Source organism: Sorex araneus, chromosome 6 (assembly GCF_027595985.1).
Source record: "Sorex araneus isolate mSorAra2 chromosome 6, mSorAra2.pri, whole genome shotgun sequence".
NCBI classification, from domain to species: Eukaryota; Metazoa; Chordata; class Mammalia; order Eulipotyphla; family Soricidae; genus Sorex; species Sorex araneus.
Window position 1 is genome coordinate 28,279,888 of NC_073307.1, and position 27,534 is coordinate 28,307,421.

General features: G+C 52.6%; 1 protein-coding gene across 1 annotated transcript; it reads right to left on the reverse strand.

Moving 5' to 3' along the window:
• Window position 1: 1 nt before the first annotated feature.
• Window positions 2–27,534, reverse strand: SLC22A5 (solute carrier family 22 member 5). The gene is made up of 10 exons (XM_004609962.2): window positions 27,018–27,534; window positions 20,206–20,309; window positions 12,159–12,313; window positions 11,137–11,308; window positions 9,708–9,834; window positions 7,621–7,721; window positions 5,217–5,431; window positions 2,952–3,134; window positions 1,969–2,104; window positions 2–1,433 (listed from the first exon to the last, which is right to left on the reverse strand). The coding sequence occupies exons 1-10, from the start codon at window positions 27,408–27,410 to the stop codon at window positions 1,346–1,348; spliced, it is 1,674 nt and encodes a 557-aa protein (XP_004610019.2). The 5' UTR covers window positions 27,411–27,534; the 3' UTR covers window positions 2–1,345.

The following is a 27,534-nucleotide window of genomic DNA, read 5'->3' on the forward strand; positions in this document are numbered from 1 at the left end:
ATTATTTTAAAAAAGTCATTTAATTTACTAAAACATCTTAATTTCCCAAGGCACTTCAGTAGCTTTCACAAAAATATGGTTTTCAACCTTGCAAAATACATGCTTTAGGAGTACCATGGTAACATAATCAGCAAAGACAATTACACTGAACATGAAATATCCCCCCACCCCAGCCCCGATGGCACAGCTCTGAAAGACTGTGAACACACTTAAGTTTCTTCTTTGTCATTCTCTAGCTACCCCCACCCCCCTCATTAAGCTTTCATAAAAGGCACACACTCACACACTCACACACACACACACACACACACACACACACACACACACAATAGCATTTCTGGCACTCAGAAGTGCTGGAGGCTAAGGCTGGTAAGCCCTGCCCAAGTGGCAACTGTAGGCGACTGCCAGAGTGATTAAAAAAAAAAAACAAAAAAAAACTTTTTTACTGGGTTTAAAAAAAAAAAAAAGACAAAAACCAGGAGTCTAAAGAACCAGTCTTTCCAAGTCTACTGTGCAGGGCAAATAACTTAAAGAGAAAAAGACATAACAAACAAACAACAAAGCATGAATAAAGCTCACATAATAGTTTTGAGAGAAGAGAGCGTGCTTGTTCCTCTTTCTCGTTTCCTTCAAACCATACCTAAGAAACCTTAGGAACGAGCAGCTTGGATTTCCACAGCAGGATTCAATGATGCGTCTGCGATGGGCCTGGGCAAGTCAGATGCTCCATCGGATGTAAACAAGTCTGCCCAATGGCTACACCGAGTGTTCGGAGCCTACGGACCCAGGCGCTGGCCCGTGTTCAGTAGCTGCCCTGTCCCCTCCCTATCAATTACCTTCAACTGCCCCCAGGCCTGTGGTTTCCTGCCCTGGGGAAGCAACTACCTGTTATTCCTGGTATTGAAAAATTGTGAGAAATCAAACTCTGTGAAATTATTATTTTTTTTCCCTTAAAGTGCACCATTAGAGAGAAGATTGGCGGTGGGGGTGAGGAAGACGAGCCCTACCTGGTTTCTCAGGCCTTCCCAACCTGAAATTAAAGTGGAAATTTAGAAGAGGCCTCTCCAAGTTTTCCAAATCCCACTGGGCCTAGAGAACAGGGAACTTCTTAGGAGGTGCGAAGTCCACTGTAATAGTACCTATCTGAAGGTGTCTTCGGGGCCGGGGCAGTGTTCCAGGAGGGCAAGTGGGCCCTACGTCATGTCTGGCCTCTGAGACAAGCTGTCCATCCCCTAGTGAGTCACATCTAGAGTCCACGGGACAGACAACAGAGATGGCCACTGACGGCCGCGTCTGCGATAGCTGGAGTGTCTCCTCTTTCCTTTCTCGCTTGCAGGTGGCTGTGCTACAAGGCTGTGCTTTTCAGGACCCTGGGGTTTTCCTCACCATCTTTTAGTGTCTTTGTGTGGTTTGGAGCCTGCCTGTATTTTATCCTGTAAAACAAAGCCAAAACAAATGTTAGTGTGACCTTAAAAACAAACAAACAAACAAATAAACAATGAGTCTCAAAATTAACAAAACCCAAAATTGGGCCGGAGTGGCAGTACATCAGACCATGCATGCAGCTGACCTGAGTTCAATCCCCGGGACCCCCTATGGTCCCCTGAGCTCTTTCAGGAGTGATCCCTGAGCACTGAGCCAGGAGGAAGTTCTGAGCATCGCCTGGTATGGGCCAAAAAAACCTTCCAAAACACAAAACAAAGCCCAGAACTGAAGGCATCTCACATGGAGAGGGAAGAAAATCATTAGCTGACTCACAATGTTTCTTTCTCATGTTTGCACTCTGCTGTGGCTGCAGGGAGGGGCCTGGCCAAGGTGGCCTGCACCAGATCAGATGGGCGAGGAGAGGTGGCAAGCACCTCCCTGTTTCTGACCCTCTGCCGGCCACGCTGGTGGAGGGAGCGTTTGCGGGGAGCCCTGCTGTGAGGCGCTCCTGACCTGACACGGTGACCAGGGAGGGTTCCTTACCCTTTGACCCTTAGCATCTGGTCGATGGTGTCTGGGAGCGGGGTGCCGAAGCTCTCTGGGAGGAATAAGGTGAGGATGGCTGTCAGGATGGTCAGACTTCCCATGAGGATGTAGGGGAGGAAGCGGTCATAGGCACCTGGAGCAAAGCAGAGCCCCCCCAAGGGGGTACAGTTAGACCCCAATGCTCCCGAGGGGGTGGCTCACCTACCTTCCTGCTTCTCCCACAAAATGAGCTGAGAGATTAGATTTTGGCACCTGGGCAGAGGTGAGGGGAGAAGTCCAGGAGAAGGTGGCTGTGCCACGATGAGCAGCATGAATCTCATTCCCCAGATTTGCATTCTTGGGTCTCCAAGGAACACTAGGTTCTTGCCCAAGGAGAGGAGAAACTCCATCACCTCTCCAGATGTGTCACACCCCATCTGGTCTGCCTGAGGTAAAAGCATGGAGGTGTCTCTGCCTGTCAGGTCTATGCAGAAGCGCCCAAAGCATCCCGGGCACGGTCGGCCAGCTGCCAACTCTTCCCGATGAAACACTGGCTAGGCAACAGCGGCTGCCACGAGGAAACCGTTGTGAGGAAGAGCAAAATAGGTCCCTGTTACATAAAACAGCACAAGTCCAGTCTTCTCACAGAATGAACCTACTGTGTCAAACCCTCAAGTTATATAATCCTGGGTTTACTGTTCTGAACGAGCACCCTGGCCTTCATGTTCCTTTTAGACTCTGATTCCAACTAGACATTTCTCCCATTAAGCACACGGGGTCCCTAAGCCACCATGAGTTCGTCAGACAACAGACAACAGACATGAATTCTTTTTTTTTTTTTTTTTTCTGAGAACACTCTCCAGGCAGAGAGCCAGTATCAAATGGGTCCCATTTGCCGTGGGCGCTGTCTCCCTGTGAACAAGCCATTTCCGGCTCATATTAAAGCCAACCAGCGCTGCCCACTCCCACTCCGGCCCGTCCTCCTCCCCCATGGGACTTACCGAGGTAAACAAAATAGGGGGACACGATGCTGCCCAGGCGGGAGGCGGTGGAGCTGACCCCCACGCCCATGTTTCGGACCACCGTGGGGTACAGCTCGGCTGTGTACACGTAGACCATGGAGAAGGCAGCCGTGACTCCAAACTTGCCCACCATCACCAGGATTGTAGCCAAATAATACAGATCTGAGGAAAAGCAAAGGAAGCGAGTAGCCTTCAGCCCCAGGCACACGGCCACGGAGAGGGCAAGTCCTTGTCTTGTTTTCGCTTGTCTGGGCCACACCCAGGAGCCACTCCTGGCTCTGTGCTTTAGGGCTGATCCTGTTACCGCTCAGGCAATCATGTGGTTCCAGGGATCGAACCAAGGCCTCTTGTATGTACTCGGCTGCTGAGGTATCCTCCTAGGCCCTACGGCACCATTCTTTCCTTTTATTCCCCTTTTAGTTCCTGAAACAAACATACTATTTTTTTTGGGGGGGGTGTGGGGGAGTGGTGGAAGTTTCTAAACTATGGTTTCTGTAACTCCCTAGTGCAGGATAAGGTGTGGGAGAATACCGAGTGGAGGTTGGGGGTGCAGGAGACCCTCCTCAGGTATTAGACCACCAGTGTGAGCCTTTCAAGAGCACAATTAAACCTGCTTTTTTGAGGCCCAGGAGATAGATCAGGGGCCAGCTTATGCCTCGTACGTGCAAGGATCTGAATTTCATCCCTAGTACCCCATGTCCCTCCCCCTATTCCCCATGTCACCAGGTATGGCCCTAGTAGCCCCCAGGTCTGGTTGGCTCAGTATCACTGGGAGTGGCTGGAAGTCCCCTGAGCACTGCTTGGAAACTTCTCTCCTCCATCAACCCTCCTATTTTCCATACCAGAAGTCGTTACAGTCATGTCAGGGATTCAGCTGTCACCCCAGAATCTCCTGTGCCGTGGGAAATAATGGAGGATAGGTGTATGGGAGTTCGGTTTCAGGGCATTCATGCCAGTGCCCTGCTCAGATTTCACCTGACAGACCCTCGGGAATGTTCTTCTCTGCCATTCTCCAGTGTCATTAGCCAGGGACGACACACCGTGAGGGGACAGAGAGAGAGCACCCGGGGCTAAGCACAGGTTTTGCATATGGCACTGCATGGAGCACTTCCAGGAGCAACCTCCCTGAGCACTGAGCCTGGAGTATCTCCTGTGTACTGCCAGATATAACCCAAACCCAAAACCAATTTTATAAAGGCCTGTGAGTCACCCTGACTTTAGGGTGAACCTCTATATGCACCTGGGTACCCTGTCATGCTGCAGTGGGGGCTGTCCTGGTGTGGCACTGCCAGCCTCAGAGGCCCCCAACCCACCACAGAGGCCCCCAAGTCCCTGGGTAGACTGATGGTTCTGGCACCAGGGTAGACATGTGAGGGGCCATGGGTCACAAGAAGGGCTGCTCCCTCCCATCTGTAAGCTACCCAGATCGTTTCAAAAACAAAACGCTGCCTGGCTCCGATCCCCAGCATAGTCTGGTCCCCTGAACACTGCTGGTGTAACCCCCTCCATGGAACCCTGCTCATTCCCGTGGTACCCCCTCAGGGACCTGGTCTATCCACCCACCCTCTCCTTGTTGTGGCTTTCTCCATCACTTCCTCTGCATTGTTTACCAGGAACTGCCCCCTCCCAGAAACGGGGTCTGAGACCCCACTGTTATCAACTGGTTCCCCTTGTCCTGCCCCCTTGTTACAAAAGGCGGTGGTCTGCACCGTGGCCATCCTGTGACTTGCCTGTCAGGTCTGCAGAACTGGAGGATGAGCTCCAGGAAGGCCAAGGTTCTGCCTGCCACCCCCCACCCCCAACCACCCTTCCTGCTGCCCTTCCTGCCACCCTGCAGTGAGCAAGTGGCTCCAGCATGGACCCACCCCCCCAACCCCCGAGGCATTCCTGGCCTCTAGAGCAAAAAATGCAATAAACAGGAGACCAGGAGAGGGCCGGGCTGAGCAGGCACGGCGACAGCCCTCGCTCCTCTGCTTTACTCTGGAGAAAAGCAGCCACACATGAACCGGGTCCGGGATGAAACTTGCCACTCGCCCCGGAGCTCCTGTTCCCACCTTGCCAATGCTCAGGTGGTGGCAAGCGCCGGGCCCGGGACGGCCACTCTCTGAGTTTCATGGCCAAGAACGCCGCCTGGCAGGTGAGCTGGGCAGGCCCCGGCCTGTTGTCTGTGTGCCTGCGGGAGCCAACCCGGTACAGGCCTGGGGACTCGAGGAAGCCGTGACGCCGCCGTCGCTGGCCACCTACCTGCGGGCACCAACTGCACGAAGAGAAGCACGCTGCCGCCCAGGAAGAGCGCCGCGGCCATGGAGTAGCGCCGGGGCAGGTGCCGCAGCAGCAGCCAGGCCAGCACGTAGGCCGGGACTTCCACCACGGCCGACAGCAGGCAGTTCACGTACACGTCGCCGTGCAGGTTTGGTGTGTCGAGGGACAGCCCGAAATAGCCCACCGATATGGTCAGCCTGGAAGCAATGCAGAAGGAAAGCTGGAGACGCGGCAGCCACACGCCTTCACGCTTCCAAACTACAACACGGGCAGGAAATTCGAAACTGCTCTCTGCAAGAGGGCAGCGGACTTAACGCCGAGTCTCACCTCTAAGAAGAAAACATAACTTCCCCCTGCCCAGCATAAACTGTGCCAGAGCACTTTCAAGGATGTCCCAGATAGAGAGTGGCTCGGAAAAAGAAAAGAAGATTATGTAATTCAGATAGGTTTGCTCTGATTAAGAAAGCAAACCAAGGGGCCGGAGCGATAGCACAGCAGGTAGGGCGTTTGCCTTGCACGCGGCCGACCCAGGTTCGATCCCCGGCATCCCATATGGTCCCCCAAGCACTGCCAGGAGCAATTCCTGAGTGTAAAGCCAGGAGTGACCCCTGAGCGTCGCTGGGTGTGACCCAAAAAGCAAAAAAAAAAAAAAAAAAGAAAGAAAGCAAACCAAATCATGACTCCAGTTTTACCTCTCAGCTGTGAAAATCCTAAACCGAAGCACTGACAAAAGCCATATCCTTGCTCTAAGGTTCCTCACCCAGCTTCTGAGAGGCCATGGGAAAATCGGAGGGAGAAGATAAATAACAATCATTAGCTTGGGCATTTGGTGAAAGAAGCCCCCAAATGCCCGAGCCACCAGCCAGGAACAGACTGGTCAGGGGTGGACCCCCAAGCCCCACAAAGATCTTGGAACTGGGACGCGGTGGCAGGAGGTGCCAAGGTGGGCTCCATGTCCCACACTGTCCCTGGCCCGGGCCCTGCCTCTACAGGAACAAAGTGCATGTTCAGCAGTGCTGGCAAGCTGGACTTTCGGGATGAGACTGTCACCGACTCAGCTGCAGGCTAAAGCCATCACTGGGACAACTCTGCAGAAGGGCTCGTGCGGGAGCCCCTGGAAACAGAGAGCAGGAGAGTCTGCAGGAGCTCCAGGAGGGGTGACTCACGGCTGGCAGGCTGGAGCAGGGGTGGGGTGCTGCCCCTGTGGAATCCTGGGCCATTCCATGGAAGTGGGTGACTCATGATACCGCTCCTCCCTGGCCAGTCCCCAAGGGGGCAGAATAGCCACAGCTGGCTGAGCCTTGCAGCAAGGACTCGGAGATGCCCAAAACTCCCTAACCCAGTGGACTGTGGCCACCGGGCAGGAACTCGCAAAGCCTGCCTGACACACAGGGTGCAGTGCCCTGTGCGAAGGAATGTCAAGGAGCTTCCGGCTCCAGGTCCTGCCTCCGAGACAGTCTCTGGACAGCCAGGGGGAGGATATCCTGCTTCCACATTTCTAGAAAGTATGCAGCAGCCTCTGGCACCTAAAGGGCACAGTGTCTCACTTAGCTTCTTCAGGAAAGCTTCACTTGTCCTTCTCAGTGTCAGAGGCACTGCTAGACTAGGATACACTGTGAGGGAGGAATCCTCCCCGCCCCACCGGGCTTTTAGGGATCCCCAAGGACCTAGAGTGTCCCCACTAAAGCTCTGCAGTAGTTTTCATTTTTTTTTTTTTAAAGAGAGATATTTTTAATTTGGGCTGGAGTGATAGCACAGCAGTAGGGTGTTCACCTTTCACGCGGCCGACCCGTGTTCAATTCCTCTACCCCTCTCGGAGAGCCCGGCAAGCTACCAAGAGTATTGTACCCGCACGGCAAAGCCTGGCAAGCTACCCGTGGCATATTCGATATGCCAAAAACAGTAATAAGTCTCACAATGAGAGACGTTACTGGTGCCCGCTCGAACAAATCGATGAGCAATGGGATGACAGTGACAGTGACATTTTTAATTTATGTGTGCAGTATGTACCTCATTTATTTACTTGTTTATTTTGCTTTTTGGGTCACACCTAGCGATGTTCAGGGGTTGCTCCTAGCTCTGCACTCAGGGATCACTCCTGGCAGTGCTCAGAGGACCGTATGGGCTCCTAGGGACTGAACGTGGATTGGCTGTGTACAAGGCAAACGCTCTACTCACTTTGCTATCGGTCTGGCCCCCCTCATTCTCCTGTTCTGAGATTATATCCAAATTCCAAGAATTTCTTCCCTCTCAAACCCATTCCTCTCACTCCCTGGTGACACAGACTCTCAACTTTGGTCTGACATGTCCACATACAAGAGGTTTTCCTGCTGCAGTCAGAAAGGTCTGAGGTGGTCTGGGCCCCTCCGGCCGTGTGACTACGCACCACAGGATTATGGACATGATGGTGACCACTCTGATGTTCCGAGTCTGGAGCAGATCCAGAATGCTGTGAGACTGCGCCTTGCAGGAATTCAGGTCTTGCAGCTAAAGAAACGACACAACAAAGGTATGGAAAGGAGAGACTCAGAGACTCAGTCACAGGCCCGGAACCCTGCCTGCTCAGCTCTCTGAGCCTCTGAGGTGGGGCTTCTTGGGCTGCTTTCTCAGAAAGAAGGGGAAGAAGAGTGGTGAAACTGGGGGTGGGGGGTGCGCTTCCTCAGGCTTTGCTGGTGACAATTCAGTGGACATGAACCAGGGGGAAAAGTAGATGACCCGGCCGCAGGGCAGGGGTAAGCCCATTCTCACTCCTCCAGGCCTCCCCGGCAGTGGCCACATTCCAGAGAGGCCTGGAAGCATTCTTTCCCAAGGTTGGCACGCTGCCCTCTGGGTCAGAGGGAAGTGGGCTGTGCAGTTTATTGATCTGAAATTTTTAAAAGAATGAATGTTTTGCACGCTCATACCATGTAGCTACTGGGCTACTTCCAAGGGTGGTGGTGATGGTGGGGGGGAAATCTCGGATAGAAAAACAGGAAAATTGACCTCGGCTTCACCCAGAGGAACTTCCTATGCAATTCGGCACAGCCAAGGACATTAATAAACCACACGTCTAAACACACTGATGTTGCTCTCTTAAGCAAACCCAGCTTCGGAGCTTGTTTTTCCTGACTTAGCAGTTCAACAAAAGGTCAACTTTTGACTTAATGGATCCCCTGAAATAGCCTCATTTTCTCAAAGAAGCCGGTGGGGCTCGGGGCTCACCCAGACTGCCCCTGACTCAACTGTCTGCTCTGCCACTTCCCCACTCCCTGCCATCCCAACTGGCCTGAGTGGCAGCTGCCTCGGGGCCGGCAACTTGCTGAGGTTGGCAGGACTGGGAGTGACTAGTGGTGACCTGCTGCCTCTACTAATGGGTCTCCTTCCCAAGCCCAGATCTGCGCTTCTCGTGTCCCAGGCATCCACCAGGCCAGCTGGGGCAGTGCTCCTGTCCGATCCGAGACACATTTGTGACCTCCTTCAGCAATGAGAGTCTTAAGCCCTCCTCCCGCTATCATTCGAGAGTGGGGACAAGAAGCCAGCCAGCCCCAGGCAGCCGGCAAAGCCAGAACATTACTCATGGCGTGAGAGTGAGCATGTGCATGGAGGGGTGGGGCAGGAGGAAGGGGCGGGCAGCTGATGATATGCAACTGCTGGGCAGCGGAAGGACACTGGACACTAGTAACGCCACAACTATTTTTGCTTCATAAATTAGGTACCGCGCACTTTCTTTTTTTTAGATGACAAAGTTCCTAAGGTTTAAAAAATGGTTTCCCCAAAAACTGGCTTTGTGAAAGATCTCTTACTCATTAAGAACACTTATTATTGGGGCTGGAGCGATAGCACAGCGGGTAGGGCATTCGGCTTACATGCAGCCGAACCGGGTTCAATTCCCAGCATCCCATATAGTCCCCCGAGCACTGCCAGTGTTAATTCTCAAGTACAGAAGCCAGGAGTAACCCTTGTGCATCACCGGGTGTAACCCAAAAAGTGGGAAAAAAAACACCCAAAAAAACCCCACTTATTATTGTAGCAATGGTTAAACTACATGGCTGCCTAGAAGGGAAGAATATAAAGCATGAAAACCAAAGCTCCAGAAAAGACAAAGAGATTTTGACAGTTGGCACTTTCTCATCAACGTCTGCCGTGTTTCTGATAGGGTCCTGGATGCTCAGCCCAGCGATGCTCCCCTCCAGGTCTTGGGAAGCAGAGCTGGAGGGTCACCAGGGCCACACCCAGTGGTACCTGGGAGAAACCTATGTTTGGGAGCGGGGTGGGAAGGGATCGAGTTCAGGGCTTTGCACGTGCCCCCATTTGTGCTATCTCCCCAGTCCCTCAGCACGGGTTTTGGCAGCGCCTACTGGGGTCAGGGGAGGGGAGCTGCTGCCCAGGCAGGGCGAGTGGCTGCGCTCCTGAGTGCAGTGAGGGCTCCAGGGCTGTGCAGTGTCAGCAAGTCGGGGTCACTGAGCCCTCTGCCAGCTCCCAGGCAGCGCTTACCTCACTTGGGTCAAAGATGGTGGAGGGCGCAACGATCCCATTGATTTTGGCAGCCTTGCGGATGATCACCTCGGCCTCCTGAAACCGTCCCTGAGAGATGAGCCACCGGGGGGACTCAGGGATGAACCTGGAGGGACACGGAGCAGGCACTGAGCTCTTCCTGCGGGACACATGGACCCGGAAGAGCCTAAGCACAAGCGGTTAACGGAGGCTTCGGGTCCAGAGCTTGTCATTTCCAAGGCCAAAACAAAGAGATGGTCCCGACCACACCCAGCGGTGCCCTGAAGGGGGAACCCTGCCTGAGTACTCTCGAGTGCCTGGTCTCTGGAGAGGCCTGCACACCACCAAGGGAGTCCTGCGGCCCACCAGCTTCACGTCTGAAGACTTGCGGTGCCCCCATGTGGACACTGAGGTCATAGGCGCAAGTTAGGCCCCTGGACTTGGCAGTCTGAGCCCGCCCCGCCCAGCCCAGTCTAGCCCCAGCCCTGGCCTTGCTGTAAATTACTTCCTGCTTGTCCCTGTGCCCGCAGAAGCATCTGGATTGGCCTCTCAGACTCTGGTTTTTCCTTATCTCTACCCCTGATTCACCCCACCGACTTGTCAGCCTCCTCTTATCAGGGCGTCTGGGCGCTCTGAGACTCTGCAGATCTTATTTTTCACCCCACAGACAGCCGCTGCCCGTGGGTCATGACCAGGGGCCCTGCTGTGTGAATCCTCTCCCACGAGTCTCTGCCGGTGCTCTCAGCACGCTGCTCTCCCCTTCCCCAGGTGTGAAGGGCACAGCCCACTTCGCGCCCCCCTGAGCCCTTTCTGTGGAATGGGCTCCCTCTTCCCAACAATTCAGACTGGGTGGCTTCCTCTCTGTGGCCTCCGGGAGGGCTGCCACTTCCTGCCACTGCCATCTGCCTCTCCTGGTGCCACAGGCACCGAGGCCTTGGCAGCAACACAGCCAGCACCAGGGCTGAAGCGTTCTTGCCCCGCAGGCTGACAACTTCCGGTGGGGGCACATGGCGGATCCCTCCATGTTCCAGCTACTGCCTCTTCCTCTCCCTGCGCTCTGACCCACCCCCCCCCCCACCCGGCACCCGACTGAGAACAAGTGTGTGATGCTTGTTTTTCGCCTTTCTGAGAGAGAGAGAGAGAGAGAGAGAGAGAGAGAGAGAGAGAGAGAGAGAGAGAGAGAGAGAGAGAGAGAGAGAGAGAGAGAGAGAGAGAGAGAGAGAGAGTGTGTGTGTGTGTGTGTGTGTGTGTGTGTGTGTGTGTGTTGGGGGGGTGGTGTGGAGTGGGACTGCATATTCTGAAACAAAATATACTTTTGTTCAACAATCTACTTCCTGTGTCTGGGAGCCCAGATGGGGATTTGTGAGTCGCTGCTGCCCCCTAGTGAAGGCCCGGCAGAAGACACCCGGGGCCAGGGCCCCACACTCACCACCAGAGCACCACACACAGCACCCCAGGCACCGTCAGCGCCAGCAGCAGCATCCGCCAGTCTCTGATGAAGTAAGCAAACAGGGGCAGCAGCATGAAGCCAACTGCGTAAAATATGCACACTCCTAACGTGGAGAATATAATACGAATTGACTTGCCAAGAATTTCTGTTCCTGTTCAAAACAAGGGAGGAGTCATGTTAGTATATAAATTTAGTCTATTTCCTTATTAGACCTCTACCGCATAAGTTTCAATATAGAGATCAGAAAGCAACCCGGATTCTCTCGAAGTGTCTGAGCCTAGGGAGGTTGGGATTCCGATGATCTGTCCAAGACTATCTGTCTGACTGTCTGAGGCCGTTCCTGCCCCTCCTTCCTCCCACAAAAAGTTTCTTCCCAGAGCCCTATGCTACTAAAGATGCCAAATCAGGCTCAGTAGTTAATCCTCCATGACGGAGAACCGATTAAGGGTGAGTCATTAATAAACCACACATTGACTGTTATTAAGGGGAAAAAAACTGGTCTATTAAATGTGGAGGGGAAAAAAAAACTTTCCACAGTATGGAACCCAACGACCAATAAGTTAGGATCAGCTCAATGAGTTGGGCGAATTTTCCGAGAACACGATGTCCTGCAGCATGTACTAAGGTCAGCCTTGAAGGCCGTCGGTGTGGCCCTGCTGGACCATTTCAGTGCTGAGGTCGTGGAGGAGGCAGTTTTCTTCCTGGCAGGGGCTGCCAGCCAGGCCCCTGTTCCTCATGTCACGCCTCCATCTCTTTAGTTATTCAGTCCTGGGAGGTGGCAGGCCCAAGGACAGGACTCGATTCAGTCCAGCAACAGTGCTGCTGGGGCCCTTGGTTGACTCAGTTTCCCCACCTACAAATTGGGTTCACTGATAAATCCCAGTTGCTGTCGCTAGAGACCACTTGCCCTTGAGGGACACCACAGCTGTTTCCAGAAAGTGTTTGGCAGAATGATGGCGAAACACAGAATCAAGTACTCAACTCCAACTGGAGGGCCATACCCAGGACAAATGCTGCCACATAGTTGGAGATCTGGCCCATGCCTACAAGGAAAAACAGCACGGAAAACATCTCAAAGTTCTTCGAGAAGACCTGCAGGAAGCTGAAGCCTGTCTGCATGCCCATGGTCACGAACAGCACATTCTTCCGGCCGAACCTGGGAAGGAAAGGAGAGTGACAGAGAAGTAGCTGCAAGGAGACTGCCAGAGGGTCTGTCCCCAGAGCCACTCACAGAGGGACCTCGTGTGCAGAGATAGCCCCCTCCTCTCCAGGGCCACTATGCAGTCTGGGGTTGCCCAGAAGGTAGTGCTACAACCACAGTGACCGCAAGGGAGTGAAACACATCAGCTCCTGCTTGGCTCCAAACACTGGAATATACATGAAAAAATCAGTCACTTTGAGGATGAAACATCTCATTAAAAATGAGTAATCTGGTAAATAGACAAAGCAAACACTGGTCCTGCCTTGCCTATGTCAAATATGTAAACTGTAACCAAAACCAGATGAGGGAGAGAAGGGCCAGAGAAATTGCACAGGTTTTACTGTTGCCTTGCATCTCACCACCTTCACTTCAAATCCTGGGAGTTGCCTATGGTCCTCCAAGTACCACCAGGTGACACTCCTGAGCACAGAGCCAGGACTGGCCCCAGAGCAGCAGCAGGTATGGCCCTTACCCCCTTCCACCCCTCACCCCCACCCCTTCTATCTCCCAAAAAAAGATGAGGGAAAGGATTTGGATTGGGGGTGTTGGGTTATACCTGGCAGTGAGTGCTCAGGTCTTACTTCTGGCTCTACATTCAGGTATCACTCCTGGTGGTAATTAGGGATATATATATATATATATATATAGTCTATATATATGGTCATATATATCTCATATATATATAAAATATCACTGGTATGAAGTGTGTTGAGCCTCTAACACATAGCAGTGGGGATGCTATGGAGGAAAATTTCTTTTATGTCCTCAAGGAGCTTATTGTCAAGTTCAGCATTTCTCAAAGCAGGTGATTCTGCCCCAGTGGATGCTGGAATAAAGATGGACCCAGAGGAACTGTAGCAGCCCTGGGGGCTCTGTGTGTGTGTGTGTGTGTGTGTGTGTATGTTGTGTGGTGGCAGGGTGTGGAGGGTGGTAGGGAGATTCTCTCTGTTTTGGTCCCTTAAAAACGGTAGATTTCCAGGGGATCACTGAATGATTTTCCCCCCGAAAATGGGATGGAACATCAAATAAGTTTGGGAGCTCTGGCCTAGTTTGTGAGAGAGTAATCACACTTCAAATGACCCATCAACAGGGTTGCAGCTATAGTACAGCAGGTAAAACAATTGCCTTGCACACAGCTAACCCGGGTTCGATCCCTGACATCCCGTATTGTCCTCCAAGTACTGCCAGGAGTAAACCCTGAGCACAGCCAGGTATGGCCCTAGCCTCCCCCCAAAAATGAGCTTCCTTCGCAGATGACCCATCGCAACGCTGGAAGTGTCATCATATGCTGAGACAGGTGTCCTGGGCATCCAGGCCCACCAGTGGCACAACCCAGGAAGCCCCTTTACTTGGGGGGTGGCTGGCTTTGGGCAGAAATAACCCCCTGATGGTAAGGACACCAAGATGAGGTCCAAAGGAAAGGTGATGAGGCCTGCAGTGATGTCACTGGACCGTGAGGGGGACGGGCATTAATCATATGATAACCTTCCTTAGTTTCTAATTTGGAAGAGGCGCTCAAGGGTTCAGGAAAGCAGGGTGAACTGGGGGCCCCTGAGTGAGCCTTTTGAGAGGAGGGGAGCATGTCAGACTGTGAAGAGCACATGACAGACAGAAGGGGTCAGTGTGGCCAGTGCCAGAACACACAAGGCTGGGGAGGGGCTGGAATCCGGGACTTTTGCAGCACTGCTCGAGAGCTCAGGTTCTCCTCATCACATCAGGATTTTGCTTTGGTCTGGGTGCTACTAACATCTGGTAGGTAGAGGCCAGAGATGCTGCTAAACATCTTAAAGTGCCCAGCACAGCCCCCCACAAAGCAGTTCTCTGACTCATAATACCAGTATGTGTTTCACAACTTGCAGCTCACTGCAAGTGGAGGGAACTGGCAGGCATCAAGTGAAATGAAGCCAGAGGGAGAAGAACACACACCAATGACCTCACTCGTGTGTGGCAAAGAGAGAGACAAAACAAGGGAACAGACAGGATCTGACAATGACAAACCCTTGGTCTTGGATGATCACTGACTAACAAGCCACAGGGGGAGGGGAGGGTAAAATGAAAATCGGACCGGAGGTGACAGAGGGATAGTGGTGGAGGGTCATGGGCACTTTGGGGGTGGTGGGTGCAGTAACTTTATACCATAAACTTTAACACTTTTATAATTGCAGTACCTAATCTATAATGAAAACATTTTACAACTAAATTCCTACTCCCAAACAAGCTGAAAAAAAAGGAAAAAAAAAGGACCACAACACAGGGGCTAGAGCAATAAATAGCACAGCGGGTAGGGCATTTGCCTTGCACGCGGTCGACCCGGGTTCAATTCCCAGCATCCCATATGGTCCTCTGAGCACCACCAGGGGTGATTCCTGAGTGCAGAGCCAGGAGTAACCCCTGTGCATCGCCGGGCATGACTCAAAAAGAAAAAAAAAAAGAGGATCACAACACAGAGGCTGCGGCATCTTGTAGAAGGCATATTTGTGCCCTTTAGTATTGGATACCCAGATAACCAAAGCACCTGCACAGCACCAGGGCGGCCCTGATGCTGGCAAACAAGTGGAAGGAATCCCCCCCACCCCTTTTTCCAGGGCTTCCTGGCTGAGCAGTACAGGGTGGGGGCCAGAAACTTGATCCCTTGGCAAGCAAGCCAACAAAAGCTCAAATAGACACGTCCCTACAAAACAGGAAGAATCCTAAGGGCTGTGCCCTTTGTTTTTTTTTTAATTTTATTTTTTTATAATTCAAACACATAAAGGTAATTCAATAATGTCAGATAAAATCCTGTGACAACCCTATTTGAACAACCATTGTTACTGCTCTTGAATTTTAAGACTTTTTCAATTCTACAAAGGCAGCTAAACTTTTGTGCTAAAGAAAAAGTTTCTGTTGCTATCCCAGACAATGAGCTGAAGGCATAAATCTCGCTCGATTTGCTTGTTTTGGCTTTTTCCTCTAGCTTACCCATAAGTAATGAGATCCACAGACTGTGCATTCACGGGCCCTGGGCCTCCCCTGGGATGCAGAGGCAGTAGAACAGCTCTCACACCTCATACTTCCATTTCCCTTAATGGGCTTCAGTGATTATCCTTAAAAGTAATTTGCTGATTTAAAAAATAATAATAATGTGGGGGCTGGAGCAACAGCACAGTGGGGAGAGAGCTTGCCTTGTATGTGGCCATCCAACATTCAATCCCCAGCATGGTCCCCCAGCACCATCAGGAGTAATTCCTGAGTGCAGAGCCAGGAGTAAGCCCTGAGAATGGCTGGGTGTGACCCCAAAACAAACAAAAAAATCATGTTTAAAAACCACCACACTAGCTCTTTTAAACACTAAGGTTTAGTCCTCCAAAGCTTTATTTTGTTCCCTTGGGAGCAAATCTTTGGGAACTTCAACATTTGAACTTCCAACACCTGGCTTAGTCATGGAGCCACTGGAGTTCCAAAGGAATCAGTTCAGAGATACCTACTGAGTCCGTGACACAAAAATACACTGAGGCACCAGAGTGACAGTGCAGCAGGGAGGGCGCTTGCCTTGCTTGCAGCTAACCTGGGTTCAATCCCCAGCACCCCATATGATTCCCTGAGCACCAGTGGGAGTAACCCGAGTACCAGCAGAGCTAGGAGTAATCTGAATATCACCAGGTGTGACCTAAAAAACAAACCAAACCAAAAACCCCACTGAATCTCAACTCTGAACTTTTCACATAAAGGTAAATCCTCTGAATCTAAGGTGCCACTCATCCAGATGGCACAGAATTTCCCACACCCCCAGGAATACCTGAGCCCCTCTTCCCACTTTACACCCTCCTGGGCAATCTCACCCATGTGCACAGTTTGATGGGGGGAGGGGCTCTATGTAGTGACCCCAGGTGTTTCTGAGGCCCACATCTCCCATGGGGCAGCATGTCCACACCCCTGACTCCACTCTCAGTTCTTGCAGCCAGGAGTCTCAGTCACGCCCAGTTCAGAACTTTAACTGAGTGTGACATCCCCTTGTGGGGACCGGGTGCTCTGCTTGAGTTCTGTGTCTTGGGGAAGGAAGGACGGCTTCGCTCGCCTGGCTGTGCAGTCCAGAAACCTTCCCTGGGCTTCCCATGCCCAGGCTGCACTAAATCCCCCTGCTTTCACCTCCTCCCACTTATTTATCCATTCTGTCCCCTGAGCAAGCCACCGATCATCTTTGCATCAATCACTGGAATCACCTTTTAATTGCTCTCTCCACAACCTCTCTTGCTTTTCAAACACTTTTCTGTGAGGTTATAAAAAATAGCTTTTTGAAAAATGCGAATATGATGATGTCACTCTTGTGCTTTTCAAAGCTCCTTGCTGCTCTCACTGGAGCCCAACCCCCCCTCCCCCCCGGCAGGGTCCTAACTGCTCTGACTTCCCATTTCCCCAACTGTAAAATGAGGAGAATATCGCTTCCCACTTCATAGGGTCAGGAAGATTAAATTATTCTGAAAGTTTTAAAAAGTGCTTTTAAAAAGCATCTGGCACAGGCACGGGGTGGGTAGGAGAGGGGAGATGGCGCAGAGGGCTGGAGTGTATGCTCTGCACACAGGAACTGCAGGTTCAACCTCAGTGTCACCAGTGCCTGGGACAGAGCATCAGGTACACTGCATGTTTGTTAAATAAACATATGCAATCAACTGATGCCCACTGCCAGGTGAGGGATCCGGGGAAGCAAATGCCTTTCTCCCAGAGAGACACGTCTGTTGTCTTATTTATATAGAATGTTGACCAGTGATCATGGTCTGCTTAACTCTTCCAGGCTCACTCTAGGAATTGCCATCGTCCCAGAGTCACACACAGAGGCAGGGGTGGGGTGGGGTGGGGTGGGGTGGGGTGGCGTGGGGGTCAGCCATGTGGACCTTTGAGTGCTGGAGATCACACTCGGCCTCCGAGTGCAAAATATGTGCTCCAGCCCTTTGAATGATCTTCCCAGCAGTCCCTTTTTCCACCACTAATTGACCTGCTGGGAAAGAGAAATGTACTAGGAAAAACTTCTCCGGTAAAGAGAAAAATCATCACTGTAAACAGACAACTTACTCATATACAAAGTTCCTCTCTAGTTGGGGGTTTTCCTTCCCATTCCCTTCTCGTTTCCAATAAGCTTTTCTATTTCCAAAATAGTAAACAGGCTGATGTTCCAGGGATTTTCAGCCAGTCTGCTAAAGAGTGATCGTGGCCACTGAAAAGCTCTCGAGTGACTTGGTGTCAGCAGCAGAACACTGTGCAGGAGATTTCCCCAGACCAGCAGCAGCAGAGGAAGGGAGGGCAGTGCCCCTCGAAACCACTGCTACAACTGGGAATTTGCATTCAGGGGAAAACACCCCTGTACTGAGAGAGGATGACATTCTCTTCCTCAATTTTTCTTTTTAAAAAAATTTTAAATTGAGGGGCTGGAGTGATAGCATAGCGGGTAGGGCGTTTGCCTTGCACGCGGCCGACCCGGGTTCAAATCCCAGCATCCCATATGGTCCCCTGAGCACCGCCAGGAGTAATTCCTGAGTGCAGAGCCAGGAGTAAGCCCTGTGCATCGCCAGGTGTGACCCAAAAACAAAAAAAAAAAAAAAAAAAAAAAACCAAAAAATTTTAAATTGAATATCCATGAGATAGACCCTTAAAAAGCTGTTCATGATTGGGTTTCAGTCATGAAATGATGATCCAATACCTAATGATCCAATACCCATCCTCCCACCAATGTACATTTCCTACCACCAGTGTCCCCCATTTCCCTCCTACCATCCCAATGCTCTCCTGCCCCCAAGCCCACCAAAGCCTGTCTCTATAGCAGGCACTTTTCTCTCTCCTTTTGTGCAGTATGGTTTACAATACAGGTACTAAGAGATCATCATGTTTGTTCAGGGCATTCAGTATTTTAATCCGGAAGGTAAAGCTGGAACAGCTTTTTTAACTGGGTGGCAGTTTTGGGGTGTGAAGAAGTGACTGCTGAAGCTTTCAGAAGTACAGGGAGGTGGGGGGAAGCAGTTCATCCTGACCTCGAGAAAGCCGGGAGATTTCAGTCATAAAACCCGCATACCCAAATGTTTAGCAGATTATATCTTGATGAGGTACATCTCAAGATGTGGAGTCTGGCCAGGGGCATGGTGGCTATTGTGAATTGTGGAAGAAGTGGCTGCCTGAGGCTCTGCTTGAGCAGACACCAGGCTGACCCACCACTCTGATTTACCGTGATCCGTTCAGCCTTGACTGGGTCTGAGATTAACTGTGGCTTTTGATCTCTTTCGAATTGATGGATTTATTTATGGTTCTCTGAAGTAAGGCTGATAAATGAGCTTGTATAGCTGAGCCAGAAGTGGTCTGTGGGTGTGGCTCCCTCATAACTAACTTTTGGCCATTTTGTTTCTCAGGAAACTTGGTTCAGTGTTGTTAGGGTCTGACCAGAGGCACAGCAGCAATTTGGGGGTATCAGGAAGCCTGAAGGCACCATCAGGCTGCTGATGCACTTGTGCTGTGGGTACAGGTTGACCTGCTGGTGGCACCGTACCCCCATCATCCTGAACTTTTCCATCCCAAACTCCAGTCAGCTGGAACTCCTGTGCACAGGGTGGAGGTGTGGGGAATCTGTGGAGTCTATAGATGCCCTCACATGGGCAATAGTGGCCAGGACCATGCTGAAAACTGCTCTTTTCCCATCGACTTCTCCAACAGATCCTGAAGTTCTAGGTTCACGATCATGAAATCCCGTTAATCACCAATTTCTCGGGCAGGCTCAGTAACCTCTCATTTCGTCCTTTCCCCGAGATCTTAGAAGTCTATCTCGACTTGGCCCTCCCAACAATGTTGCACTGGGGGCTCTTTCAGGGTCAGGGGAATGAGATCCAGCTAATTACTGGATTTAGCATATGAATACACCATGGGAAGCTTGCAAGGTTGTCCCATGTGGGCAGGAAACTCTCAGAAGATTGCCAGTTTCTCCTAGAGGGAGAAGTAGGCTACAAGAAGTAGGCTACAAGACTCTGCATCATTCTCTTCTGGAAGCTTGCTTTTAAGTCTCTGGATGTTGGCCGTTGGTGGGATTACACACACCTGGGTTCCTCTGCCGGTCCCTGCATGCATGAGGCCTGTCTGAACGTGTGGAAAGGGGCCTCGAGCATGGCTGTAGCTAGGTTCTGGTGGTCTCTGGCTGCCGGGAGCTCTGCTCGGGGTGGGGAGGGAAGCTGGAGCCCATCCCCTCCGAGGGGCCCCGGGGAAGACAGCCAGGCATGTGGGCAAGAGACTCTCTGTTCTAAGTTATGGAGGTATAATGTACTGGATCTCTCTGGTAACTTCATAGAAAGCAGGGAATTTTCTTCTGAAAAAAATGCTCACACATAGTACATAGACACTTGCTCTCATTTTCAAAGAAAATGGGTTCTCCTTAAGGCATAAACGGACCATGAGTTAAACCGCAACTCCATTTCTGCTGTGGCCTGTCATACGTTCAGACTTCTTAGCCGAGTGACCTCAGCTCTCTGGATGGTCTTGCCCACTGCACTCTTCCTGGCAAGGGGAGGGAGGACTCCACAATCCAGCATGTGTGCAAGTGTGCGGTGCCCCCTCTCTGATGGACATGAAAGGGTCACTGCCAACCAGGAAAAGGCAGCCAGATTGGTGTGGAAGGTGAATCCTTGCAGACTTTCCTGTTCAACTGGATCCTGGCCCTGGCTCAGGTTGCTTTGCGCAGCAGGTATCAGGAAGTGGAGGTTTGGGGCTCTTGGTTCTGGATGGATTGTACGTGATAAGACGCACGGTGTCTTGGTACCATGCAAGGGCCTAGCTTGAGAGAACACTCCCAGAGACCAGGGCCTGGGGGCAGACACGCAGGGGACAGAAAGCCACCTTACCTGTCTGAGAGCTGCCCTGAGATGAAGGAGCCCACGAGCACGCCCCCGAAAAATAAGGAGATGGTGAGCGGGGCCTTCCAGTCGTCATCGCATACCAGGTTCCACTGAAAGAGGAGAACAGGGATGCAGCTCTCATTTCAGTTTTTCAAAATGTTTTTAATTTGGGGCCAGGAAGATAGTGCAAAGGGCCGGGGTATATGTTTTGTATGAGCAAGACCCTGAGTCTGATCCCGAGTCTGATCCCGGGCACTGCATGCCTCCACTCCGTGCTACCATTGATGTGGGTGCAGCTCTGGGGGCCCTGGAACTGGTAGGTCACAGGCAGCACTGCACCATGGGGACTGAGATCAGTGGTCAGGCCCACAGAGCCAGGAGTGTCGCTGGGTGTGGTATTAGACCGCCTGAGCGTTGCTCGGGGAGCTGGAGGTGAGGGGAACAGGGGGTGGAAAATATTTTAAGTCGAAGTCTTAGAAAATGAAGTCAGAATGGGGTCAGAGTAATAGTATAGCAGGTGGTGGGGGGGGGCTGGAGCAATAGCACAGCAGGTAGGACATTTGCCTTGCACGCAGCCGACCCGGGTTCGAATCCCAGCATCCCATATGGTCCCCTGAGCACCGCCAGGAGTAATTCCTGAGTGAAGAGCCAGGAGTAACCCCTGTGCATCGCCGGGTGTGACCCAAAAAGAAAAAAAATAGTATAGCAGGTAGGGCGCTTTCCTTGCATGTGGCAGACCTGGGTTCAGTTCCTGGCACCACATAAGGTTCCCTACCAGGAGTGAGCCCTAAACACTGCTACTTATGGCCACCAAGCCCCAAATAAAAATAATAATGAAATGAAATCAGAATACCTCATTCCCTTCATACTGCACGTGTGTCACCAGGATCCTGATCCTGGCTGGACAGAGCCCGGGTCCCCTGCCAGGCAGCACCCAGGGTAGAGGACAGAGCAGGGCACCAGCTCAGCGGGTCTGGGACCTTGGACAGCAACGGCATAGGAGTGGTGCCACAGCAAGACGCTGGGGTCTCAGGCCAGAGGGTACCATCTGGAGCTGCTCCTTCAGCCCTGCTCATGCCCCCTTCCTGAGCCAAGGACCCTGGAAACATCTGGATCTGAGGCCCCTGATGCTGTGATGCTGTGCCAACATGAGACCCACTACAGCTGGCAGCTTGGAGCTGGGAGTCGAGAGACTGGGACTTGGCTGTTGCTGGTTATCCAACCTTGGACGAGTGTCCCCTTACTTCACTATGTCTTCCTGTCGCTCATTTGCATGCACGGGGGATACAGGAGAAGGCTGTGTGATTTGTGCTTCCCAGAGCCCAATGTGTAGTCCCCCCTCCAGTGACCAGGAAGAGGCCTGTGGGAACAGGGAAGCTGCTATTAGTTTGAGTCCCCAAACTGTCGCGCCGAGCATAGTTTTGGGACTCCAACTATGGCCACCGCAGGTTACCAGAGAGCCAAAAGAATGAAGAAAATCCAGGACAGGAAGCCTTGTGGTTCCCAGAAAACTTTTCCAGAACAGAGTGGCTGCCTCGTGGTAACCAAGAAGGCGGCCCTCCAAGGAATTTTAGACCCTTGCTTGCCTGGCGCCGGCCACTATCCGACTGTCCACAGCCTGCCAGCTCCCCAGTGACAAACAGAGGCTAGGGTGTGTGCGGCGTCCTGGAACAAAGCCTCTCCTGGGACAGCGGGAAAGTGAGTCTGAGCCTCTGCCTGCTGGGGGGAGGAAGGGCTACCTGCAGCCTCCAGGCACCTGGGGGCGGAGGCTGGGGTGACCCCCAGGCCTGGACCCTGCGAACACTGGGAAGGGCCCCGCAATTCCCATCCCAGGGAAGTGTTTGTGCTTTAGCCCTAACCTGCCCGACCAAGAGGAAGACCAGACTGGAGCCGGGCATGAGGGTCTGAGCTCTGGGTCTGGCGGAATCCCCTACTGCAGCCTCTGTGTGGCCAGCCCTGACCCGCCCCACCTCAGAGAGGGGCTGGGGGACCCCCTGAGCAGGCCTGGTCCAGGATGGTCTGCTCAAGCCAGGGCAGGTGTGGAAGAGGAGACAGAGCTGAGCGTAAGGGGCACTGCTGTCTGGATGTCCAGACTTCAGGTCCCCGCCAGCAACAGAAACAAAGGAAACAGGTAAAGAGCCCGTGGTTGTTGCACAGCCCTGCTTTCCTGACGGCCAGGGACTCCACGGGATTTCCACACTGAGTAATGGGCGACAATGACTCAACCGCCAGGTCTCCCAATACCAAAGGGAACCGTGGGCGACAAGGCTAGCTGCTGCCTGGAATCAGCTCAGATTCTCTGCAGGGCACCCTGGGCGCAGGTTCTGAGTCGCCTCATCAGCACCTGAGTCTGTCCGGCTAACTCTGAGCGAGTGTCTCATGCTCAAGTGACTCTGCTTTCTACCCACTATGGGCAGGTCCTGTGTCGGCTTAGGGCCTGACTTTGGGTCCTCCTAAAAGAAACTGAGGCTGGGCCAGGGGCTCTGTGAATAGGGACAGGAAAGTTCTCAGAGCATAAACGGGAGGATGTGCAGAGACGGGCTCCCACTCAGTTACTGTCAACCGCCAAACGGGTTACGCAGGACTCCAGGATTTGGACTGAGTCCTCCTTAGAAGAGGTGGCATGGGAAGCCTGGAAGTCTATGTGGGGCTGGCTGTGTTCACAGGGGACTTGGGGGACCTTACACCGAGTTCCTGATATCCCAGGTACGATTTCAGCAGCTCCACCACCGGCTCAGTGACATCACCACTTGGCATGTAGTGAACTCTCTGATAAGAGAGTACAAGGCAGCGTGCAAGGCAGGGTTAAGAAGAAGGTCATGAGCTCAGCACTGTTACTCTCACCTGAGTGAGCTGTGAAAGCAGGCACAGCTGGAAAAAGTCTGGAAGCAAATCTTGCAGGAGGCCATATGCCCTCACTTTTGGAGAGAGAACTGTGCCTGTCTCAAGGGCAACAGTTCACACACACACACACACACACACACTAACACTCACGCACGCACACACCAGCTTACGCTCTTCAAACTGTGTACTTCACTTATGTGCAGCATGTGTCCTTTGTACTCAATAAAGCTGCTGACATTCTGGAGAGAAGAAACTATGTCTCTTGTATGCAATACTTGATTGGTGCTACTTCTCCGGATGATACAGTTCCCTGGGACTGAGTGTTCTTACCTCTAAGGTGATTGGAAGAGAGCAGAGATAAGGTCTGTGCCCTCAGGGCAGAGCGCTTACTGAGAAGTGCCCCCTGACTGCATCAGTGGTCAAATAAGTGGGCGAACATCCCTGCCACCGAAGGTCTCGACTCCCCAAAGACATCTCAGCTGCCTCCAGCTGCAGCCAGCAGTGGGTCCTTGCTCCCAGGAAACCAGGGCACCAAGAAAACCCTTGGCCATCATATGCACAATAGTTTGACAGCTGCTTGGTATGAAAATGAGAGAACAGAGAATATATATAAGGCCAACATGCAACCACACTGTATCCTATAATCTTGGTCTCCAGGACCAAACCCCAGATGAACCCTAAATTTCAATGTCGACAATATTTTTTCCCTCATCCCCTTCCCTGGATCAGCTGCCAGGAACACTGACCCAAGATGCTGGTCCTGAGTTTGCTAGAAAGGGGTGCAGCTGACTACATGGATCAGGTGGCCTGTTCATATGCAGGTCCCTCTGGCTGGCCCGAAGCACCCAGCAGGTGAGGGTGTTCCTGAGGGAACAGCAGTGAGCTCCAAGGCCCAGAGTCAGCCCTGAATGTTCAGTCTCCTGGGTGTATGTGGCTATGTTTTTTCTGGGAGGGCTTGTGAATAACGGTGGGGTGTCCCCATTTTCCAAGACTTGTTTAAGCATAAGGGAAGGCTGATGGCAAAGCTAGTCCAGAGAAAGGTGCTTTCCAGGACAATAAAGAGTGAGCCAGAGTGTTGCCAAAGGCACGGACAGGGAGGATATGAGAATCAGCAAGTTAGGAATGAGGGGGCACAAAATTGCAGTTTTAGCTGAAGAGACCCTAATTCATGGGAGCCAGGAGGGCTAGACATTCCTAAAGGAACCTTTCCAGCAGACTAGGAAGAAAGCTGAAAGTACGGCTTCCTGACCACCTGAGGAACTAGCAAGATTCCCAGTACAGGGGGCAGAGATTTGGGGCCTGCCTGCCTTCTGATTCCCCAGGACCCAGGAAGGTCTGAGGGACCACGGAGGGAGCCAGCCTTCTAGAACCGAATGAGCAAACCAGTCTCACTTTTTACCTCAGACTCCATACATGTCCCCTTTTCTCTACCAGTCCTACTGCCTTGTCGTCCTGTCACAGATCTAACAGGGATCAAACCCTGGTTGGGGTGGGGGGGATTCATTATTACATTTCCCTTCCATATTGCAGCGCTTCCCAGCCACTCTCTGGAGACCCAAATTAAAAACCCGCGTTTTCTTCTTCAGCTGTCCAGCTTAAGAGAAGTGTTCTTCATTATTCGTTCATTAATTCATTCTTCATCATTCATTAATCCAATCAACAGAAATCGCTGTGGATGTCCGCCCTCTCATCCAGTGTCCTGCCAGGACTTGTCGGAGACGTAAAGACTAGATTCTGCCACAAAGTTAGGGCTGTGTGCTCCTTGTTCAACTTCAACAAGGGGAAAAAGCCCACAACACCCCCTCTCCCCCAAAATAATCAAACATGAGGCCTGAGGTTCTCACTGTGGGTAGAAAAGCCACGTGAGGCTTTCAATCCCTTCTGTGAATGAAGGGGGCAAAGGGCAGGCAGGAAGACACTGCGCAGGTACAGGGCTGGCTGCAGTGGTCAGCAGGTCCCATCCGGGCTGGGTGAAAATGGGCCTTGGTGAAAAGGAGCCCCCAGAAGGTTACTGCAATCGCGTCCAGCGGTGGCTGCTCAAGCTCACAGGGAGGAGTGGCAGCCTGAACACGGCCTCTCCTTCCAGCATCCCCAAAGGGCTAAGTAACTATTAATCCTGCCTCCCCAGAAGACTTAGCACCCGTAAGTAGGTGAAAGGGCACTCAGCTCTTACGAAACTGCTAAGACAGCTAAATAAATAGGTTAACATAAAAGAAATGAAGACTTGCAGCCCCTGAGCTCAAGGACCCTTCAGGCAGTGTCATAGGGAGTTCACCGATGCCACCGTCACTACAGCCCAAGGCAGAGTGGGGTGGCTGGGCAGCGACAGGTGAGCTGAGGGCTCTGGGGCTCTGGGCAAAGCTCACAGATGTTTTGGTTTCTTCTCATTTCGCTGCTTCCCCACGTCCCAACCTGTAGAGACTCGTGTCACAGAATATGTGTGGCCTCCGAGGCATCTGAGGGGCAGCTGTCACAGCTGTCCAGTGTCCCGCCATTCACGCTTCCCTGCAGGCTGATGGACTCGCCTGGGAGGCAGGGGCGGAGGATTTGCGAAGACACAATGTTTTGATGGTCTGTGTACTTAGCCACAGAGCACCATCAGCTCTGTCTACTCAGTGCCTCTTTCACCAAGTAACAGTGCCTCAGGGCCCTAGAACGAAGTCATGAGCTACAAGATCACTGTGGAGGCTCTGGCCACTCTCCTATATACGGCATGCCAGGGACATCCACTGTCCAAACATGTGCGGCTCATGTGCATACAGGCATGCAGACATACGGTCCCTCCAGACAGCATCAGGCTACTTTGAAAGATGAAGTGACACACAAGGGGCCTCCAGGAACCCTATGAGCCCCACGAAGGCTCATCAGAGTCTGAGGCCTACTTAGGACCTGTGTGACCCTCCCGCCACCAGCCACCTCAGGGTGAACTCTACTTTCCCACTTCACACCTGGGCCTTTGGAGCAATATTCTGCTTAGAGGAGGCGCCTCTTCCTAGAAGCCTCGCCTCATAAGCTAATTCCCAACAGTGGACATGCGGTGAGGCCTGGTTTCCCACTGCCCCACTGGCTTAGCTCTGCTGAGACCCCAGCGAGCACCACCGTCTGAATTTAGCAAAGCTCATCAAACATGCACTGTTAACATCATGTCATATATCCACCTCCAGGTGACGGTGGAATGTCTCTGGGAGCCAGAAAAATTCATCCTCAAGGATCTGTGAACTGGGAAAGTTTCTCCCACCCATGAATAAAGGTTGTTTGCTTTAACTAAATCCCTGAAATATTTCAGGTCAACAAGTCACTGTCAATGTATGAATAAAAGCCAAACAATTCCTTACACAGGACGGCTGGGTTGTCATTTTGAGGGGAAGATGGGAAGGGAAGCATAACTGGAGAAAGAAAATTGAAGACATGCTTAATATAATTTTAATAGTTAAGGAAAAGGCCGTGGATGCAATTCAGAGGCCTTGCCTAGGTTCCATTTGGCACCACCTGGTTCCCTAAGCACCACTGGGAGACCCCCCCAGCGCTGAGCCAGGGTAAGCGCCAGGACCACTGAGGGCACCCCAAAACACACAGAAGAAAGTCGGAAAAGAAGAGGATAATTTGGATGCCCTAGAGGTTGGAGGGAAAAGAGTGACAGTCCCTTGGTTCAAACTTGTCTCTGCCTCTTTGCGGGATCACAGCTGCTCCCACTCAGGGCTGGAGAGCACCTCCGGCGCACTGGGTCTTCCAGGATCCTTCGCCCAGGTGGCCACCAGCTGCACACCCATGCTCTATCTGGGTGCCACCCCCCAAACTGTTTGCAAGCCACCAGGCTGAAAGATGCCCGTTTACCATGTGTTAGGACTGGGGCAGTGACAGCGCCAGGCACGCACTTGTCGGAGTGACATGAGAGACTGCGAGAGTCCTCCTCTCTCCCGCTCTTGGCCCCTGCCCCAGCTCGGCCGGGGTGCGGGTGCACGGCTGGTACCCACCTCGGTGACGATGGTGGACAGGAAGACGTCCTGGCTGTACTCCCAGCCATCCAGGCAGCCCTCCTGCTCCAGCCGCTCCAGGTCCACATCGCGCCCCGGCTCCAGCCCGAGCGCCGAGAAGTTGGCGATGGCCGCGAGCTGATAGCGGCGGCAGTTGTGGGGCACCTCGCGGCCGTCCCGCACCTGCAGCGGGATACTGTGGTTGCGCCACGCGTCGCTCAGGTTCGCGGTGGCCGGCACTCGGCAGCGGTGCTCCGGGGTCCCCGTCAGGAACACGACTGACATCCCGTTGAAGCCGTTGGGGATGATGCTGGCGCTGAGCAGGAAGAAGATGAGGCGCTGGAAGGGCCCCCACTGGCCCAGGAAGGCGGTCACCTCGTCGTAGTCCCGCATGCCGCCGTCAGCTGCCCGCGGCGCGGGGGCCCGGGGATCGGGGGACACGGCGGCGCGCGGGGGCGGGGCGGGGCGCGGCGCAGCGGGCGTGTGCGCGTGCGCGCTGGGCACTGGCCGCGCGACC

What these genes read in the sequence shown, in the direction of transcription:
- SLC22A5 (XM_004609962.2), bottom strand. Translation starts at nt 27,410, where the DNA reads ATGCGGGACTACGACGAGGTGACCGCCTTCCTGGGCCAGTGGGGGCCC. An exon ending in TGTCCACCATCGTCACCGAG is followed by an intron (nt 20,310 to 27,017) that starts GTGGGTACCAGC and finishes CTCCTCTTTCAG; the next exon opens with TGGAACCTGGTATGCGATGA. An exon ending in CCCCTATTTTGTTTACCTCG is followed by an intron (nt 2,105 to 2,951) that starts GTAAGTCCCATG and finishes GCTTTGCTCCAG; the next exon opens with GTGCCTATGACCGCTTCCTC.